Raw genomic sequence first — 20,159 nt, forward strand, 5'->3', positions numbered from 1 at the left:
CGTGACACTGGTCCTTTAACAATAAAATAGATTTGTTTCTTTAAAGATCATTATTTCTCTATGTGAATTTATTATAACACAAGTTCCCATGACCGGCTCATGAAGATAATAAGTCATCATGTGATAAGTTATTCTTAGTTACACACTTTGTAAATTGAATCCTGGTAATTATATAAAGACCTTGTGCCCCGGTCTAGAGGTAGTCACCCCGTCTGTGATACAAGAGTAGATGATGGATTCCAGTCCCCATAAACTCTATCATGTACATGGCTTTGATTCCAGACAACATCTGGAGGATTACTTTTCAGATAAACCTGACATGGCCTTTGGAGATGACACCTTGAAATTTCCTATTGAGAATCTTAGAGAAGTTTTCACAGTGGGTATGTATCCTGATTTTACTTACTCCTAAGACACATTGACATGTATATTGTTTTAGGTTTAATTGATTAAAAAAATTGTAACAACTGCATATAAATGAAGCAAATTAGTTTTTGTTTGGGTATGTGTGAGGTCAGAGGAGGCGACTACATTGCCCCAGTCAACCGAAAAATGCCAAGGAGCAGAGTAAAGTCAGGGTCATTGATTATTTTGAAAAAATAATAAAGTCTCAGGTTTTAGTAAAATCATTGTTTTTAAGGGTATGTTCACACGGGCTATTTTCGGCTGTTTTTAAGGCCGTAAACGTGCCGAAAAACGGCTGAATAATCGGAAACAGAACGCCTAAAAACATCTGGCCAGTGTTTTCAATGGGAAATACGGCGTTCTGTTCTAATGGGGCGTTTTTTACGCGGCCGTTTTTTAAAAACGTCACATAAAAAGACGCCTGTGAAAAAGAAGTGCATGTAACTTTTTGAGCTGTTTTTGGAGCCTTTTTTCATTGACTCTATAGAAAAATAGCTCCAAAAACGGCCGTAAAAAACACAGCGAAAAATGTGAGTTGCTAGAAAAATGTCTGAAAATCATGAGCTGTTGTTCCTTGAAAACAGCTCCATATTTTCAGACGTTTTTTAGTAAGCGTGTGCACATAGCCTAACTCTGTGTTCTCCAAAACCCTGCAAATCTTTTGGGGAATGATGAAGGGCAACTAAATTACCCTTTAGAAATGGCCTATTTTCGTCTTTCAAGACCAAGCTATATATTTATTTTTTTCATTGCCGTATTTTAAGAGGCATAACTTTTTTGGCGACGTAGCTGTATGATGGATTGTGCCTTTCGGGATGAGTTGTAGTTTTTATTGGCACCATTTTGAGGTTCATACAATCAGTTTGTTTATCTTTGTACATTTGTTAGGATAAAATCGAGAAAAAATTTAATTTCTGTCATTTTTTGTGTTTTTTATGATGTTTAGAACATGGTATAAATATCATGTTAACTTTAATTTAAGGGTCATTAGAAGTCAAATTGAAATATATATTTTTCAAAGTTTTAGATTTATTGCACAATAAAAGCAAGCTTTATTAAAAAATATAATTTTTGTGTAACCCCTTTTTTATTTTTCCATCAACATAGCTGTATGATGGATTATTTTTCCCCTGAAGAGTTTTAGTTTTAATTGTACCTTTTTGGGGTGCATATCATTTATTCAATAACTTTTATACCTTTGGGGGGGGGGGGGCAGGGGGAGATGGGTTAAAAAGGCAAAAATTATTTTATGCAATGCGCAGTACAATATAATTAATATGTTTAAACAAATGTGGGGGTGCCTGGTATAATGCTTTGGAATAATTAGGGACATCGATGAGTTAAAGGCTGGGATCAGAAGTTTCTCTGACATCGATCATTACAGCAGGAGCCCGGCAGTCAACCACCTTCGGGCTCCGGCTGCTGATCACATAGGCACAGATCCCCTACCTGCGCGATGACCATGATGTACCTGTATGTCATGGTGTCTTTACTTAAGGCTCTCCATGATGTAAAAGTGTGTCATGGTGGCTTAGGAAGTTAAATCTGCTGTTATCTGACAATTTGCGCTACTGTCATTTTCTGACTTCTTCCAACTATGTTATTGCTGTTCCATAAAAAATATCCATACTTGGAAACTAAATGCACCAACAATCATTTTCTTCTCAGGTTCCACTAATGGCAGAAATAATAAAATGTTTCCATAATTCTCATATTTATAGTTTGTTGTCATATTGGGATGGAGATGTCACTTTCTTCGTCACATTAGAGAGCACATGAATAACAGCTCAGAAGGCTTATTAATTGGTAGATTCTACACAGTGACAGATCCAGTCACATCACAAGAACTCAAATACTAAAAGGGGCTGTCATAACATGGAGTAGCAGCTGGCCAACAAGGTACAAAACAATGTCTGAACGGGTACCTGAGGCAATGTAGACGGTAGCGGGAACACGACTTGACTTTCACAGCAGATGACGCCGCGGATGCAGCGGGAAGCCACGACTTGACTTTCAGAGCAGGTGACGCCGCGGATGCAGCGGGAAGACACGACTTGACTTTCACTTGTAGATACGTTAGCACGGGATACAGGGTATAGGCAGCAGGAACGGGTGACACTGGGAAATAGAAAACACTGGCAGACTTTTAGCAAGACAAACTTAGGTATACAACAACGGTCAGGCAAGGAACCAGTGGGCAGAGCCCCTAATTATAGTCCAGCAGCCATTTGGGCTGATAATTGATAGGTGACAGCTGGACGTGTACTGGCCCTTTAAGACCGTGCACGCGCGGGCACGCGCGCCCTGCGGGAATCAGTCCGAGGAGCCGAAAGACAGTGCCAGCATCTCCCTGGAGGGAGCTGACGCTGTGAAGAGGGATGTCCATGGCCGGGATAGTCAAGAGGTAAGTCAGGACGACGACCCCCGGCCATAGACGTTACAGGGGCAAAATGTCATCATAGGGTAGATCCAGAAAAAATGTGTAGAAAGAGCTAACAGAAGGCACACCTGTGAAGTATAGTCTAGAAATCAGAAACCACAGGTGTCATTAGTGAAACTCTAGATATGATTCCTCAATGACACTGAAGGAACCAAAATGAAGCTCATAAATCCTTAAAGAGTAGAATTTATTTTCTCAAAAAAGTTTCCAAGACAATAATGTCTACTCCTAGGATTTCTGAGACTGCATAATGAGTTTAATTGAAGATCTGAAACTATATCTTCCTTTGGGACACCTTATTAGGGTATGTGCACACACACTAATTACGTCCGTAATTGACGGACGTATTTCGGCCGCAAGTCCCGGACCGAACACAGTGCAGGGAGCCGGGCTCCTAGCATCATACTTATGTACGATGCTAGGAGTCCCTGCCTCGCTGCAGGACAACTGTCCCGTACTGTAATCATGTTTTCAGTACGGGACAGCAGTTCCACGGAGAGGCAGGGACTCCTAGCATCGTACATAAGTATGATGCTAGGAGCCGGGCTCCCTGCACTGTGTTCGGTCCACTACTTGCGGCCGAAATACGTCCGTCAATTACGGACGTAATTAGTGTGTGTGCACATACCCTCAGGATTTCTGTGTTACTAGTGTGTTGTCTTAGAATATGCTATCCAGTCAGGTGGGTCTATATATGGACTATATTACACAGGAGCGCCCCATGTTTGCTTACTCCTATTTCCAGGTGAGCAGCTACACCCCTGGTTATTGAGGACACATAGGGTAAACTATATATTATCCCATCAGATGAGCACCTCACCTTAATATTCAATTGAAGACTTTTTGATGGTTCTACTTACTGTCCCATGAGCCTTCCTTCTCCTTTCTAGTCTTCTAACTAAATAATTATAACTTTGGTGGGACTGCTCCTAATGTACTAGTGAGAAGTATGAGATAAATATCACCAAATCCCTCTCTATAAAACATTTAAATATTAGTTTGGGTCAGTTCACACTGAGTTTTTAGACAAGTTTTTTTACGTGAATACCCAAAAAACTGACGAAAATGCTTCCCATTGATTTCAATGGGAGGCGGAGCCAATTTTTTCCTGCGAACTGAAAAAATGGCTTGCGGGAAAAGGAAGCGACAAGTCCTATCTTCAGGCGTTTACGTCTCTGACCTACCATTGACATCAATGGGAGGCAGAGAAAGCGTATTTCGCTGCATTTTTTGCCCGCGGCGCTCAATGGCCTCGGGCGAAACACGCCGCGAAAATCAGTGTGCAGGCAGAGCAAAATCTGCCACAAAATGCAAAACGGAATTATGAGTCAGATTTTCTGCCTGAAAACAACTCTATGTGAACCCAGCCTTTACCTGTTTTTTTTATTTTTGGGTATTGTCCAATATTTACATAATTTGATAGAAGTGATACAGACATATGCCCTTGTTTATTCAAATAATCTGTGAGGGTTTAACGTATTGGATGATTCAGTGTTGAGATTTTTTTTCTGCAGGTCATATTAATGGAGACATCTTGATTGACCTCAGTCCTGGTTCCTTAGTTCATCATCTATATTCAGCCTGTGAGTTTTTCAAAAACATCATAGTCCTGAAGGCCAATAACAGATGCATCATGGAGCTGAAGAGATGGGTGGACGAACGTACGGGAGCATTTTATTGGGGCCACACATCAACACTTCTACAAGAGAAAGAAGAAAACAGGTGAAGTTTTTGTCCAAATATCAAGGGAAACCACCGTCATTGTGATTGTTGCTCCTGATACAACAAAAAAGGTTCACAAAAATGTGTGCTCTGTTAATGCTTAAGTCAAACTTAAAAATTCTATTACACACAGTTAAATATTCTTATCTGTAGGGGGCAGTATCATATAAATAAATGCTTGAAAAGCACAGTTTATGCCTGACAGTGCATCAGCATTGGAATATTTCAAGTCTTACCACTAGTATTGCAAGTCAATAGTCCAGGGCTAAGTCCTGAGCCACCGTGTTGATGTTGACTGTGGGACAATCACTTTCCTTATCTTTTTATTTTTCAGTGATCAGTTTGAGGACAAAGAAGGAAAACTGAGATCAGCCATTCAACATATTGTGAAATGCGACCTGGAGAAAGAGAATATCACAGACCCGCTGGTCTTACCACCAGCCGATTGTGTCATCAGTGATTGTCTTCTGGACGTTATCAGCAAAGATCAAGATGATTACATCAGATATCTGAGGAAGTTCTCTAGGTTGCTGAATCCTGGAGGACACCTCATAATAATTGGGGCTTTAGATGCAACTTTTTTTATAATCGGTAAAGACAAGTTCCACGCTTTCACATATGATGAGGATTTTGTCAGGAAAGCTCTAGTTGGGGAAGGCTTTATCATTGATTACTGTAAGGTCAAGGAGAGAACGGCTGTGAGTGACCTTACTGACTATAAGGCTTTTTTTTCTATTGTAGCTCACAAGGAGAAGTAGGTTGAAACTCACAAAGTCTGCATGTCATTACTTCATATGTCAAGCTTAAAAAAAATCTAACAATCAAAAAGACGCGTCCGTGCCGTATAGAATAGTAAGAAAATAATTTTTCAGATTGTATTACATTTTAAAAAACATACATTGACAAATATAAAAAACACTAATGTAAAAAAAAATCCCCCTCCCTCTCTCTTGTGCCTCATGACTCATCTCCCATCAACAAAGACAGAGAGCTGAGAGAAATGTTGTCAAACAAATCACATAAATCACAAGGTCCTATATATATCTATATGTTCCATTAAATGATGCCTATCTTCTTCCAAGATCATTTTCGCTGTATAAGGCCCCTAACGCTTTAAAAAAAAAAAAAAAAAGTTCCCCTAATGCTTTCTCTACCTCCAATTTCTCTAAGTACATGAGTTTCCTGAGTGACTCCCGCAGCAGGCCCAGATCCGGTGGTTGTGTGTAGAGCCATTATTTTAATACAGTTCTTTCTGCCGTCATCAACACTATATGAACTATGACCTGAGATAATACTGATACTGGAGTCACTGAGGAAACCTCATGAAATAGATAAAGCCTTGGGTTCTCTATTATTCTACTATCTGTAATTTATTATAAAAGAGATGATATCTCCTTCCCAAAACTGTGATACAGAATAATACATACTAGACCACATTTCGGACAATCTCTGTTATTCCCTATATATTTTTCTAAGGGTAAATCTAAATGATAGTATGTTCTGTGTATAAGACGAAACATGACCTCTCTCCACGAATCTGAGATTACCATCTTCTTTATCCTAAAATATCCTGTAATAAATTTAGAAGATATTTCCTCCACTGACACCTCTGGATCCAGAACCTCCCTCCATTGTTTCTTCTGATGGGAGGATATTTCATGTTTTTCCAAACTGGGTAATAAACGGCGTATATAGAAATAGACAGTTGTGGATCGATAGATAAAGATTACTAACCCCCTCCCCCATTTTCACGTACAGTTACTTGATTGGAACTGGTCTTTTAACGCAATTCCACATAACTGGACGTGAAGGAGAAGGAGCTGGCTCAGAAGCTGAGCCAGCGACATCACCGCCGGGCGCCAACTGTATGTTACAGCTGAGGTATCGGCCAGCCTCCGATCTGGCCAATTAAACCCTCACATGCTGCATTCAATAGAGATCGCAGCATGTAAGGAGTTTTTAGTCACCGGCACCCCAGCAACGTGATCGCTGAGTTTCCGGTGGCTACAAAAGCGATCGGAGGCCTAATACTTACCTCCCGGTCTGCCAGCAATGAAAGCCTCCTATGCCCAGCTTGTCGGCGAGGCCTAAAAGGCTTCCGGTACCATCGGCAAGATGGCACCGGCTCAGCTTCCAGCTCAGTAGCTGAGCCGACGTCATCAGCAGCGGGTGTCCGCTGTATGCTACAGCGGACATCCTACTGTAAAGGCAGGAACCGGAGCTAGCTCTGATTCCTGCTATTAACCCCTTCAATGCAGCGATCTAATGCGATCGCTGTCACTGCATCTTAGCAGTATGTAGCAAATCGTCAGCCTGCCATGCGATGGCAAGGTTGGAGACTGCTACTATGGCAACAGGAGGCCTAACAATGGCTTCCTGTCTGCCATTACGGAAGCCGATCAGGCCCCGTCCGGAGGCAGAGCATGATCGGCTTGCTGTCAGTGAACAGCTGACAGTTCTAATACATTGCACTACATAGGTAGTGCAATGTATTAGAACATCAAACAAACAGTTGGAGCTTCAAGTCCCCTAGTGGTACTAAAGAAAAATGTAAAAAAAAAAATGTAAAAAAATTAAAAATAAAAGTTGTAAAAAACACAATAAAAGTTTCAAGTAATAATATAAAATACAATCGCCCTTTTTCCCTTATCAAGTCATTTAGTATTGAAAAAAATAATAAACCATACACATTTGGTATCGCTGCGACCGTAACGACTTGAACTATAAAAATATTATGTTATTTATCTCACACAGTGAACACCGTAAAAAACAAACTAAAAAATACTGCCATAATTGCTGTTTTTTTGGTCACTTTGTCTTCCAAAAATTTAAATAAAAAGTGATCAAAAAGTTGCATGTATCCAAAAATGGTACCTATAAAAACTATAAGGCTGGGTTCACACGTGGCGGAATTTCACTTAAATTCCGCTGCGGACACTCCGCAGCGTTAATCCGCAGCGGAGCCGTTTTTGCATTGACTTCCACTTCTATTTAGAAGTGTTCGTTTAGACGATGCGTAACATTCCGCTGCGGAGCATAGGCTGCGGAGCGGAATTTGGTGTCCGCAGCATGCTCTGTCTGTTGCGGAGCAGTGGCGGACTCATGGCGGAATTTCTCCATTGACTTCAATGGAGATTCTAAATTCCGCAATGAAGTCCGCAGCTGTCATGCACATGTTATGTGTGCTGCGGATGCGTCTTGCTTTTTTGCCATGACATTTCTTCATTCTGGCTGGACCTATGTATTTCTAGGTCTACAGCAAGACTGAGGAAGTCAATGGGGCTCCCGTAATGACGGGAGCGTTGCTAGGAGACGTCTGTAAATAGTCACTGTCCAGGGTGCTGAAAGAGTTAAGCGATCGGCAGTAACTGTTTCTGCACCCGGGACAGTGACTACCGATCACAATATAGAGCAACCTGTCAAAAAAATATAAGTTCATACTTACCGAGAACTCCCTGCTTCTGTCTCCAGTCCGGCCTCCCAGGTTGACGTTTCAGTCTAAGTGACGGCTGCAGCCAATCACAGGCCAAGCACAGGCTGCAGCGGTCACATGGACTGGCGCGTCATCCAGGGAGGTCGGGCTGGATGCCGAAAGAGGGACGCGTCACCAAGACAACGGCCGGTAAGTATGAAAATCGTTTACTTTCACTAGGGAAAGTGCTGTCCCTTCTCTCTATCCTGCACTGATAGGGAGAAGGGAAGCACTTTTCCCGCAGCCGCAGCAGCTAGTCCGCATCAATTTACTGCACATTTTGTGCAGATCCGCAGCAGAATCTGCAACGCAGATTCTGTGCGGCATTGATGCGGACAGTTGCGGAGGAAATCCGCCACGTGTGGTCATGCCCTAACTCGTCTCGCAAAAAACAAGCCCTCATACCACTCCGCGATGAAAAAAATATAAAGTTATGGCTCTCAAATTGGCGACAGAAAAAATACATTCTCTTTACAAAAGTTATTTTATTGTGCAAAAAGTTGTAAAACATAAAAATTGCCATAAATAATGTAACGCTGGAATCGGACTGACCCGCAGAATAAAGGTAACATGTAATTTATGATGGGTGGTGAACTCTGTGTAAAAAGAACTAAAAATGTATGCCAGAATTGCTGTTTTTTGGTCACCTTGCCTCCCAAAAAAAAAAGGATAACAAGTGATCAAAAAGTCGCATGTACCCAAAAATGGTGCCAATAAAAACGACAGCTCGTCCCGCAAAAATACAGCCCTCAAGTCACTACTTTTATGAAAATATAAAATAAGTTAAGGCTCCAATAAATCAGGAAAGAAAAAAATATGCAGTTGTACAGGCCCGAGGGGAAAATTTCTTCTGTTTCAAGTGGTGAATTATCAAGGCCCCTAAAATTAGGGAACCAGGAAGGGAAGGGCCCAAACATGTCTGCTGGAAGCGAGGGTGCCCGTATTATACCAGGACAACACTTCCCAGCAAAATTCCCCAAACTGCAAAGGTGCGGAATGTGAACCAAAAGGGGGATAATAAAGGACATTTATCAGTGCAACACTGGCCTGTGCAGAAAGGATTGCTTCACAGCGTAACACACATCTATGGATTATTTTATTGGTTTTATTTACCCCATTATTATACCACCTGACTATGCCCCTTATATACTCTGCCCAGCTTACATGTACCCCACATTATAAACGGAAACACCAGTAAGACTCCAAACAAAACTACTACCAAGCAAAATCCACACTCCAAAAGCCAAATGGTGCTTCCTCCGCTCTGAACCCTACAATGTGCCCAAACAGCAGTTTACTTCCACGTATATGGCATCCCCATACCCGGGAGAACCTTTTTAACAATGCTTGGCACAAGCTCGGCACGACATATTTGCCACTGAAATAGCATATCTAGGGAAACATGGAAATTTTTACTTTGCACCTTCCGCAGCGCAATCATTTATGGAAAAGACCTGTGGGGAGAAGATGCTCACTACACCCCTTAATAAATGCCTTGAGGGGTGCAGTTTCCAAAATGGGGTCACATCTCAGGGGTTTATTTTATTACTTCACATCAGAGCCTCTGCAATTGTGATCCAATACTTTTCACTCCTGAGCCCTGTCAAATGTCCAGGCAAAAGATTAGGGCCACACGTAAGGTGTTTCTAAAACCAGGAAACGCAGCATAATAATAAAAGAGGTGTCTTGTTATGGTGGCACAAGCTGGGCACCACATATTGGCATATCTATGGAAAAAATCCCATGTTCACTCTGCTACATCGAGTGCACACCAATTTCTGCCAATCACCTGCGGGGTTAACATGCTCGCTACACCCACAGGTGAATACCTTGAGGGGTGTAGTTTACAAAATTCGGTTATTTCTGGGGGGATCCACTGTTTTTGTCCCACAGGGACTTTGCAAATTCGACATAGTGCCCAGAAACCAATCCAGCAAAATCTGTACTCCAAAAGCAAATGGCGCTCCTTCACTTCTGAGCCCTACTCTGTGCCCAAACAGCAGTTTATGACCACATATGGGGTATTGCCGTACTCGGGAGAAATTGCTTTACAAGTGTTGGGGTTCCTATTTTCTTTTATTGTTTGAGAAAGTGAATTTTTTTTAGCTAAAACGACGTCTTATTGAAGAAAAAGGTTTTTTTTTTATTTTCACTGCCCAATTCTAATAAAATCTATGAAACACCTGTGGGTTCAAAATGCCCACTACACCCCTAGATGAATTCTTCAAGTAGTGTAGTTTTTTGAATGGAGTCACTTTTGAGGAGTTTCCACTGTACTGGTACCTTAGGAGCTTTGCAAATGCGACATGGTGTCAAGAAACCAATCCAGCAAAATCTGTGCTCCAAAAGCCAAATGGCGCTCCTTCCCTTCTGATCCTTGTCATGTGCCCAAACAACAGTTTATGACCACATATGGGGTATTTCCGTACTCCAGAGAAGTGGCTTTACAAATATTTGGGAACCATTATTTCTTTATTTGTTGAGAAAATTAAACATTTTGAGCTAAAGCTACGTCTCATTGGAAAAAAACGATTTTTTTTTTATCTTCAATGCCCAATTCTAATAAAAACTATGAAACCCCTGTGTGGTCAAAATGCTCAATACACCCCTAGATGGATTCTTCAAGGGGTGTAGTTTCCTAAATGGAGTCACTTTTTTTGGCGTTTTCACGTTTTGGTCCCTCAGGGGCGTTGCAAATGCGACATGGCCTCCGCAAACCATTCCTGCTAAATTTGAGCTCCAAAAGCCAAATGGTGCTCCGTGTATTCAAACAGCCATTTATGACCACATGTGGGGTATTGTTTTACTCGGGAGAAATTCCTTTACAAATGTTGTGGTGCTTTTTCTCCTTTAGTCCTGGAAATTAGAAAAAATTAGCTAAACCCATATTTTCTTTGAAAGAATGTAGATTTTAATTTTCACCGCCTACTTCCAATAATTTCTGCAAAAAAATGGGGGGGGGGGCAAAATGCTCACTATAACCCTAGAAAATTTCCTCAAGGGCTGTAGTTTCCAAAATGTGGTCACTATGGGGGATTTCCACTGTTTTGGCACCGCAAGAGCTTTTCAAACCTGACATGGTGCCTAAAATATTTTCTAATAAAAAGGAAGCCCCAAAATTCTCTAGGTGCTCCTTTGCTTCTGAGGCCTGTGCTTCAGTCCATAAGCACACTAGAGCCACATGTGGGATATTTCTAAAAACGTCAGAATCTGGGCAATACCTGTTGAGTTGCTTTTCTCTGGTAAAACTTTCTGTTACAAAAAAAATAGACCAAAAATTTATTTCTGCAAAAAAAAAAAAGACACATTTGAAAATTTCACCTCTAGTTTGCTTTAACCCCTTCCCACTGTGGCCACTTTTGACCTTCCTGACAGAGCCTCATTTTTCAAATCTGACATGTTTCACTTTATGTGGTAATAACTCCGGAATGCTTTTTTACCTATCCAAGCGATTCTGAGAAAGTTTTCTCGTGACATATTTGACTTTATGTTACTGGCAAAATTTGCAAGATACATTCAGTATTTAATCGTGAAAAACACCAAAATTTAGCCAAAAGTTGCTAAAAATTTACATTTTTCTCAATTTAAATGTATCTGCTTGTAAGACAGACAGTTATACCACTCAAAAATGTTGCTAATTAACATCCCCCATATGTCTACTTTAGTTTGGCATAGTTTTTTGAACATCCTTTTATTTTTCTAGGACGTTACAAAGCTTAGAACTTTAGCAGCAATTTCTCACATTTTCAAGAAAATTTCAAAATGCTATTTTTACAGGGGCCAGTTCAGTTGTGAAGTGGCTTTGAGGTCCTTAGATCTTAGAAACCCCCAATAAGTCACCCCATTTTAAAAACTGCACCCCTCAAAGTATTCAAAACAGCATTTAGAAAGTTTCTTAACCCTTTAGACATTGCGCAGGAATTAAGGCAAAGTAGAGGTGAAATTTACAAAGTTCATTATTTTTTTCCAGAAATTCATTTTGAATCCATTTTTTTTGCACCACAGAAGGTTTTACCAGAGAAATGCAACAATATTTATTGCCCAGGTTCTGCAGTTTTAGGAAATATCCCACATGTGGCTTTAGTGGGCTACTGGACTGAACCACCGGCCTCAGAAGCAAAGGAGCACCTGGTGGTTTTGGGCCTCCTTTTTATTAGACTATATTTTAGGCACCATGTCAGCTTTGAACAGGTCTTGTGGAACTGAAACAGTGGAAACCCCCCAAAAGTGACCCCATTTGGGAAACTACACCCCTTGAGGAATTTATTTAGGGGTGTAGCAAGAATTTTGACCAGCCAGTTTTTTTGCAAAAATTTTTGGAACTAGGCCATGAAAATGAAAATCTACATTTTTTCAAATTACATGTAGGTTTAGCTAATTTTTTTTTCATTTCCAAAAGAACTAAAGTAGAAAAAGCAATACAACATTTGTAGAGCAATTTCTCCCGAGTAAAACAATACCCCACATGTGGTAATAAACGGTTGTTTGGACACACGGCAGGGCTTAGAAGGGGAAGAGCGCCATTTGGCTCTTGGAGCTCAAATTTAGCAGGAATGGTTTGCGGAGGCCATGTCACATTTGCAAAGCTCCTGAGGTGACAAAACAGTGGAAACCCCCAACAAGTGACCCCATTTTGGAAACTATACCCCTTGAGGAAATTATCTATGGGTATAGTGAGCATTTTGACCACACAGGTTTTTGCAGAAATTTTTGGAAGTAGGCTGTGAAAATGAAAATCTACATTTTTTCAAATAAAATGTAAGTTTAGCTAATTTTTTTTTCACTTCCACAAGGACTAAAGGAGAAAAAGCACCATAAAATTTGTAAATAAATTTCTCCCGAGTAAAACAATATCCCACATGTGGTAATAAACGGTTGTTTGGAGACACGGCGAGGCTGAGAAGGGAAAGAGCGCCATTTGGCTTTTGGAACTCAAATTTAGCAGGAATGGTTTGCGGAGGCCATGTCGCATTTGAAAAGCCCCTGAGGGGACAAAACAGTGGAAACCCCCAACATGTGACCCCATTTTGGAAACTACACCCCATGAGGAAATTATCTAGGGATACAGTGAGCAGTTTGAACCCACAGGTGTTTTACAGAACTTATTGGAAGTAGGTCGTAAAAATGAAAATGTACATTTTTTCAAAGAAAATGTAGGTTTAGGTATTTTTTTTTTCATTTCCATAAGGACTAAAGGAGAAAAAGCATCATAACATTTGTAAAGCAACTTTTCCCGAGTAAAACAATACCCCACATGTGGTCACAAACATCTGTTTAGACACACGGTAGGGCTCAGAATGGAACTAGCACCATATGGATTTTGGAATGGTTTCTGGGCGCCATGTCACATTTGCTGAGCCCCTGTAGTACTAATACAGTGGAAACACCCCAAAAGTGACTCAATTTGGGAAACTGCACCCCCTGAGGAATCATCTAGGGGTATAGTGAAAATTTTGATCCCAAAGGTGTTTTGCTGAATTAATTAGAATTAAGCCATGAAAATTAAAAATACAATTTTTTTTTCCAACAAGATGTAGTTTTAGATCAACATTTTTCATTTTTACAAGGAATAGAGAAGAAAAAGCACCCCAACATTTGTAAAGTAATTTCTCCTGAGTACGGTAACACCCCACATGTGGTTATCAGCTGTTTACATATATGGGAGCATTCAGAAGAAAAGGAGCGGTATTTATCTTTTGGAGCGTAGATTTTGCTGGAATTGGTTGCGGATGCCATGTTGCATTTGCAAAACCACTGATGTACCAAACAAAAGTGACCCCATTTTAGAAACTACACCCCTAAAGGCATTTATCAAGGGGTGCAGTGAGAATTTAGACTCCACAGGTGTTTTGCAGAAATTAATACGCAGTGGATGGTGCAAAGTGAAAATTGCAATTTCTCCACTGATCTGCCTATTCACCGCACAATACGTTGTGCCCCTAGAGAATCTTACCCCATAAATTGTTAAGCGGGTTCTCCCGGGTATGGTAATGCCTTACTTGTGGCCATAAATTGCTGTTTGGGCACACTGTAAGGCTAAGAAGGGAAAGACTACCATTTTGAGCATGGATTTTGCTTGGTAGTAGTTCTGTTTGAGGTATTGCTGGTATTTCAGTTTATAATGTGGTGGCATATGTAAGCTGTGTGGAGTACATCAGGGTATATGTAATCTGTGCGGAGAACATCAGGGTATATGTAATCTGTGCGGAGTACATCAGGGCATAATAAGAGGGTATAATAATGGGGTAAATAATACAATTATTCATAGATGTGTGTTACGCTGTGAAGCGATCCGTTATGCACAGGCTGGTGTCGCACTGATAAACGGTTTTCTTTCTTATCCCCCTTTTGTAACACTCTGCACCTTTTGTGGACATTTTCTCCTTCGTAGTTTGGGAAATTTTCCTGGGAAAGTTTTGCGCTGATATTATACGGGCACCCTCGCATCCAGCGGATGTGCTTTGTCCCTTCCCTTTCCTAGTTCCTAAATACTAGGGCCCTGAAACTGAAGGAATGTTCCCCTCCGGCCTGCGCATTGAGATGTTTTTCATCACCGCATTACTAGTGCCATAACGTTTTTGTTTTTCAGTTGATTGGGCGGTGTGCAGGCTTGTTTTTTGCGAGACGGGCTGTAGATTTTATTGGTACTATTTTAGAACAAATATTACTTTTTGATCACTTTTTATTTCATTTATTGGTAAAGGAAATTACCAAAAACAAGCAATTCTGGAATAGTTTTTTATTGGTTTTTTTTTCGGCATCCACAGTGTGCCCTAAATTACATGTTAGCTTTATTCTGCGGGTCGATACGATTACGGCGATACAAAATTTTTATAGTTTTTTTTTATGTATTGCGGCTTTTGCACAATAAAATCACTTTTTTTATAAAATCATTTGTTTTCTGTGTCGCCATATTCTAAGACCCATAACTTTTTCATTTTTGCGTGCACAAAGCGGTGTCAGGGATTATTTTTTGCGGGACGGATTGTCGTTTTTATTAGTACTATTTTGGAGTAAATGTGACTTTTTGATCACTTTTTATAGCATTTTTTGGAAGGAGATGTGACCTAAAAACAAAGATTCTGGCGTTGTTTTTCATGGTTTTTGTTTACGGCGTTTACCGTGCGGTATAAATTACATAATTATTTTGTCGTTTGGGTCGTTTCGTACGCGGCGATACCAATTATGCATAGTTTTTTAAATGTATTGCGGCTTTTGCACAATAAAATCACCTTTTTTTATAAAATCATTTGTTTTCTGTGTCGCCATATTCTAAGACCCATAACTTTTTTATTTTTGCGTGCACAAAGCGGTGTCAGGGATTATTTTTTTCCGGGACGAATTGTCGTTTTTATTAGTACTATTTTGGAGTAAATGTAACTTTTTGATCACTTTTTGTAGCATTTTTTGGAAGGAGATGTGATCTAAAAACAATGATTCTGGCGTTGTTTTTCATGTTTTTTTTACGGCGTTCACCGTGCCGGATAATTTACATAATAATTTTGTCGTTTGGGTCGTTACGGACGCGGCGATACCAACTATGTATAGTTTTTTTACGGTTTTTCCCATCATAAAAGACTTACTATGGGAAAAAAGTCAGTTTAGCTTTATTTTCATTTGAAATGTGTGTGTTTTTATTGTTTTACCACATTTTTATTAACTTTTTTTAACTTTTTTGACTTGTCCCACTAGGGGACATGAGGGCCTGATGCCCCTATTGCTACTCTAATACACTGCACTACATACGTAGTGCAGTGTATTAGCGCTGTCAGTTATTCATTGACAGCAAGCCTATGAGGACACGCCACAGGCGGGTCCTCATCGGCTCCCGTTCAAGGCAGACTCGGACGCCATTTTCTGGCGTCCGATTGCCACAGCAACCCAGCGATTGCGTCACTCGGTTGCCGGTCGGGTGAAAACCTTTATTGAGCGCAGCATCTGAGGAGTTAATCTGCCGGATCGGAGAATAGCTCCGGTCCTGGCAATTACAGGAGGGTGCCAGTTACAGGAGGGTGCCAGCACTGCTTCTGAGCCCGCACCATCACTGCGCCGTACCAATACGGCGCTTTGCGGGAACACCTTCCCGGCAGCGCCGTATATATACGGCGGATGTCGGGAAGGGGTTAAATAGTAATAGCCAATCCTACTAGTCTTGAGGGGAGTGGTGTGTGTGGTGCATGCAAGTCTGGGGATCCTTGTTGTGGATTGCGAGCTTGCGTCCTTTTGGCCAAAATGATCACTAATACCCCAGGTATTTTTCATTATTACGTATATTCGCTTCTCTTGGACACAGCCAGGTCTTTGATGCTGGGAGAGCATGGTGTGTTGTTGTTTGGCATAGCAAGCAGAGTAGCCCGCTCTATGAACTATCAAGGCGTCACAAATAGGCTTCTACCTGGCTATACACGTTGTGCCTCATGACATACACACTATCCCTCCATGTTTCACACACTTGCACCCCATTATCCATTTATTTCTATTGAGGCACTTCACTCATTACTGCCCCCTATATTTCACTTATAGTATTACACTTGCACACACACTATTCATTTATTATTTCTTACTACACATCCCATGCACCACACACACCATTCCCCTCAAGACTAGTGGGAGTGGCTATTATTATTTAAAGCACCTGCTCACTCTCCTTCATCAGCGTTTCTGACCTGGCTGTGTCCATTTGTAAGTATGGCCTTTTTCTGTGTTTTTGTATAATTCCTGTGTAACGCCCAAAGGGTTAAGAAACTTTCTAAAGGCTGTTTTGAATACTTTGAGGGGTGCAGTATTTAAAATAGGGTGATTCATGGGTGTTTCCCAAAATATAGGCCCCTCAAAGCTACTTCAGACCTGAAGTTGATCCTATAAAAATAGTTTTTTGACATTTTCTTGAAAATGTGAGAAATTGCTGCTAAACTTATAAACATTGTAACTTGGTAGCAGCGCCGATTATGATCCATTTTTCTGTTACATTCATATATATCATATATGGACAGTGACATCATGCTTTTCCTCTAGGAGCAGAATCTCCAGCCATGGTGCCGGCAATGCTTTGGCAGGGGATTCTGCTCCAGGAGTAGCCACTGACGTCACTGTCCATATATGGACAGTGATGTCAAGGGCTTCTCCAGGCACAACATTTAAAATAGCGCTGTGCCCGGGGTGTCCTCGGCAAGTGGAGGAGTTCCCTCTGCCTCTCCGTTCTGAAATAATGCTGAAGCAGGGAGCTGACGGTTCCCTGAATCAGCAATTGGTCCAACTGCATCTGCGTCCTGTGGATGCAGATACAGTTGACAGAGAGACATAAACTTGGCCGCCCGGGACAGCGGGACACCACCCGGAATCCGGGACTTTCTCACTGAATCCGGTACGGTTGGGAGTTATGTGTTAGAAAAATTGCTATTTCAGCATTTGCATCAACGAAACAGATTTCTAAAGTCAAGGGAATACGTGAGATTTGGAAACTCAAAGCTTGATCCAGCTCCAGTTCAGTCGGACCATGGATGGAAAACTGTTTTATTTGATTGTGCACACCCATCTTTAAAGTGTTCTGCAAATTGCTGACCTGTAAAGAAACCGTGAGTTTATTTGTTCAACTTACTACAGTCTTCTGCCTATTATTTACATTACACCATTAAGGGCACACCACCTTCCACCAGTCAGGAGACATTTGCACAGGCCGTGCCCTGGGGAAACAACTCCCACCATAACTTAAAGAGAACCTTTCACCTGCCCATACGTGTTCAGCTGAGTGCAGTATGTCATGGGCAGTACTGCACAAACCCTGTCTCACTTTCATTGTTTTTTCCTCTCCTCCTCCGTTATTTAGATATCGGTGTCATTATATTTGGCACCCGATATGTAAATAACCCCCTGAACTGTCAATGGGGCGTGTTAATGGCAAGGGGGTGTGTTACTATCACTGTGACACTTTACAATCAGCTACGGACAGTGTCACAGCTGCTTGTGCTGTGTAATATCTCTCACGAGATCGCACAGTGTTTTCTTCACTGTCTGACAAGAGATGGAGAGGAGAGCGTGCGCAGGTACATCTTCGCCGCTGCTACAGAACAGAAGAGGAGGAGAAGAAGAAGAATGTGAATCGTGGCGGCGGGAGTATCGTCGGCAGCGCCGTCGGAGAAGTGCGCGCGTGCGCAAACGCTCTCACTCTTCAGTTCTCAGCAGACAAGGACGACAAGACTGTGTGATCTCGCGAGAACCAAGAGCTGAAGAGTGTCTGCCAAGAGCTGAAGAGTGAGAGCGTGTGCACGAACCCGGGCACACAGCTCCGACACCGCTGCCGACGATACTCCCGCCACCACAGAACAAAAGAATAAAAAACAAAAGTCCCTCTGGGTCATACCATAGTCCCCCTGGGTTGCTGCATATATAAAAACAGTCAAAGCTTGTCATCTTAATAAGGTAGCATCTTCCTAGTAGAAACAAAGGGAGATCTACCCAACCGGAAATATTTATCTGTGTCTTAGGAGCAGCGTACATACACTGCATGAATTGCATAAGGGAGCTTTAAAAAGATATGTGATCTAAAACCTGAAAGAGACACGTTTAGGACAAATTAAAGTAGGCATTTTAGGCATCAAAAATGATTACCGCTACTTTAGAATTATGGTCCTTTTATATGGGCCGTAAAAATGAGTGCCGTTCATCGATACTAACGACAACTTAAACGAGTAGATCAGCCGATGACCGAGCACTTGCTCATTCATCTACTGATCATTGCCTTGTTACACAGAGCAATGATCTGGAACAAGCGTTCATATGAATGCTCGTTGGCCCGATCATTGGCCTGTGTGAAAGGCCCTTTATGTGATTGGGGAGCCCCCCAAGACTGTTAATATCTTTCTTATGGTCTTTTTTTCCTGATCTTCCCTGGACAAACCCTATTTTGTTCTACTCAATAAGGAAAGGCAATATCCGCTCTGATCTTGGACATAAATTTAATATTCTAACATTTAAGTAATATAGGTCGATAGGAATCATGACTTATTAAAAGCAGGGGAATCCTCAGTATCTCTCATATTTGTAATGTAAGAAGTCGTTTGTCATCCTTTTGCTAGTGTAAATCTTTATACCCCCTATGATGAGATTCAGGCCTCTCAAACTATAAATTCGGTGAGACTTTAGCTCAATACGATTATGGCGATACCAAATTTATATTGTTCTCTTTTATGTTTTACTCTAGCTTTTTGTGCTCACGCTGTCTCCCGGCCACTTACTGATTACATGGTCGGAAGTTACGGAAACAGCGTAAACTCGCTGAGCTACGCTGTTTTCGTAACTTCCATTGTAGTGAATGGCAGTTACAGAAGCAGCGTAGCATGCAAGCTAAGTTTTTTCCATAACTACCATTCCGTTCTATGGTGCTTACAGTAACAGCGTTGCTCATAAATGTCCCTCGTGGGAAAACCCTTTAAGCAATTGGTTATTTGTTCTTATAGCCGCTTTGTTTTTGGAACCTTTCCTTGTACTTATAATAGTGCTGGGAACTTGTGTGATCATCTGGGACATCATGTGGTATTATGCGGCTTCTGGATATTTGCATTATATGAACATTGTGATAAAGATAAACATATAACATATAACTGTGGGCTTTCCATGAGGAGATCATTGTTATTTGTCTGCTCCTTATCATAGGTATTAAGAATCTTGATTTTATGAGCCTTTATAGGGCTTCTATAGCGGTGCTTGGGGCCTCTAGTGTACCTCTCTTTCATATGGAGGTATACGAAGGTTGTAAGGAGGTATAAGAAAGCATTGCTTCTAGGGGAGAATATCTCCGTACATACGGCAGCACACATATACTGTATGGCCACGTACTAGGGAGAGTTCCAGCCTCTGTGTGCTGCCGCATAAGCTCCGTGCACAGGACTATGCAGTGTGTATGAGCCCTTAATTCTGACCTTACCAAATGCAAAATATAGTGTAAACCTCCCTGCCTATTGAACTATTCTCAGAGTCAAGGTCACTTATGCATACGTCCTTGTGAGTGATCGTATAGATAACCTACATTCGTATAGATAACCTACATTATACATTTTCAATATCTGCAGATGATTTTTAATCAGGGCATTTATAGAGAATTTTGTTAATTTGCATAATTTG

The 20,159-nt window shown here is 41.2% G+C and overlaps 1 protein-coding gene across 1 annotated transcript; it reads left to right on the forward strand.

Annotated features, from left to right (window-relative positions):
- The first annotated feature begins 232 nt into the window (after nt 1-232).
- On the forward strand, nt 233-5,739 carry LOC142662492 (nicotinamide N-methyltransferase-like). Its single transcript, XM_075840700.1, has 3 exons — nt 233-383; nt 4,360-4,567; nt 4,902-5,739. Exons 1-3 carry the CDS (start codon nt 233-235, stop codon nt 5,323-5,325), a joined length of 783 nt encoding a protein of 260 aa, XP_075696815.1. The 3' UTR covers nt 5,326-5,739.
- The last annotated feature ends 14,420 nt before the right edge of the window (nt 5,740-20,159 follow it).

Source organism: Rhinoderma darwinii, chromosome 10 (genome assembly GCF_050947455.1).
Source record: "Rhinoderma darwinii isolate aRhiDar2 chromosome 10, aRhiDar2.hap1, whole genome shotgun sequence".
Taxonomy (NCBI): Eukaryota; Metazoa; Chordata; class Amphibia; order Anura; family Rhinodermatidae; genus Rhinoderma; species Rhinoderma darwinii.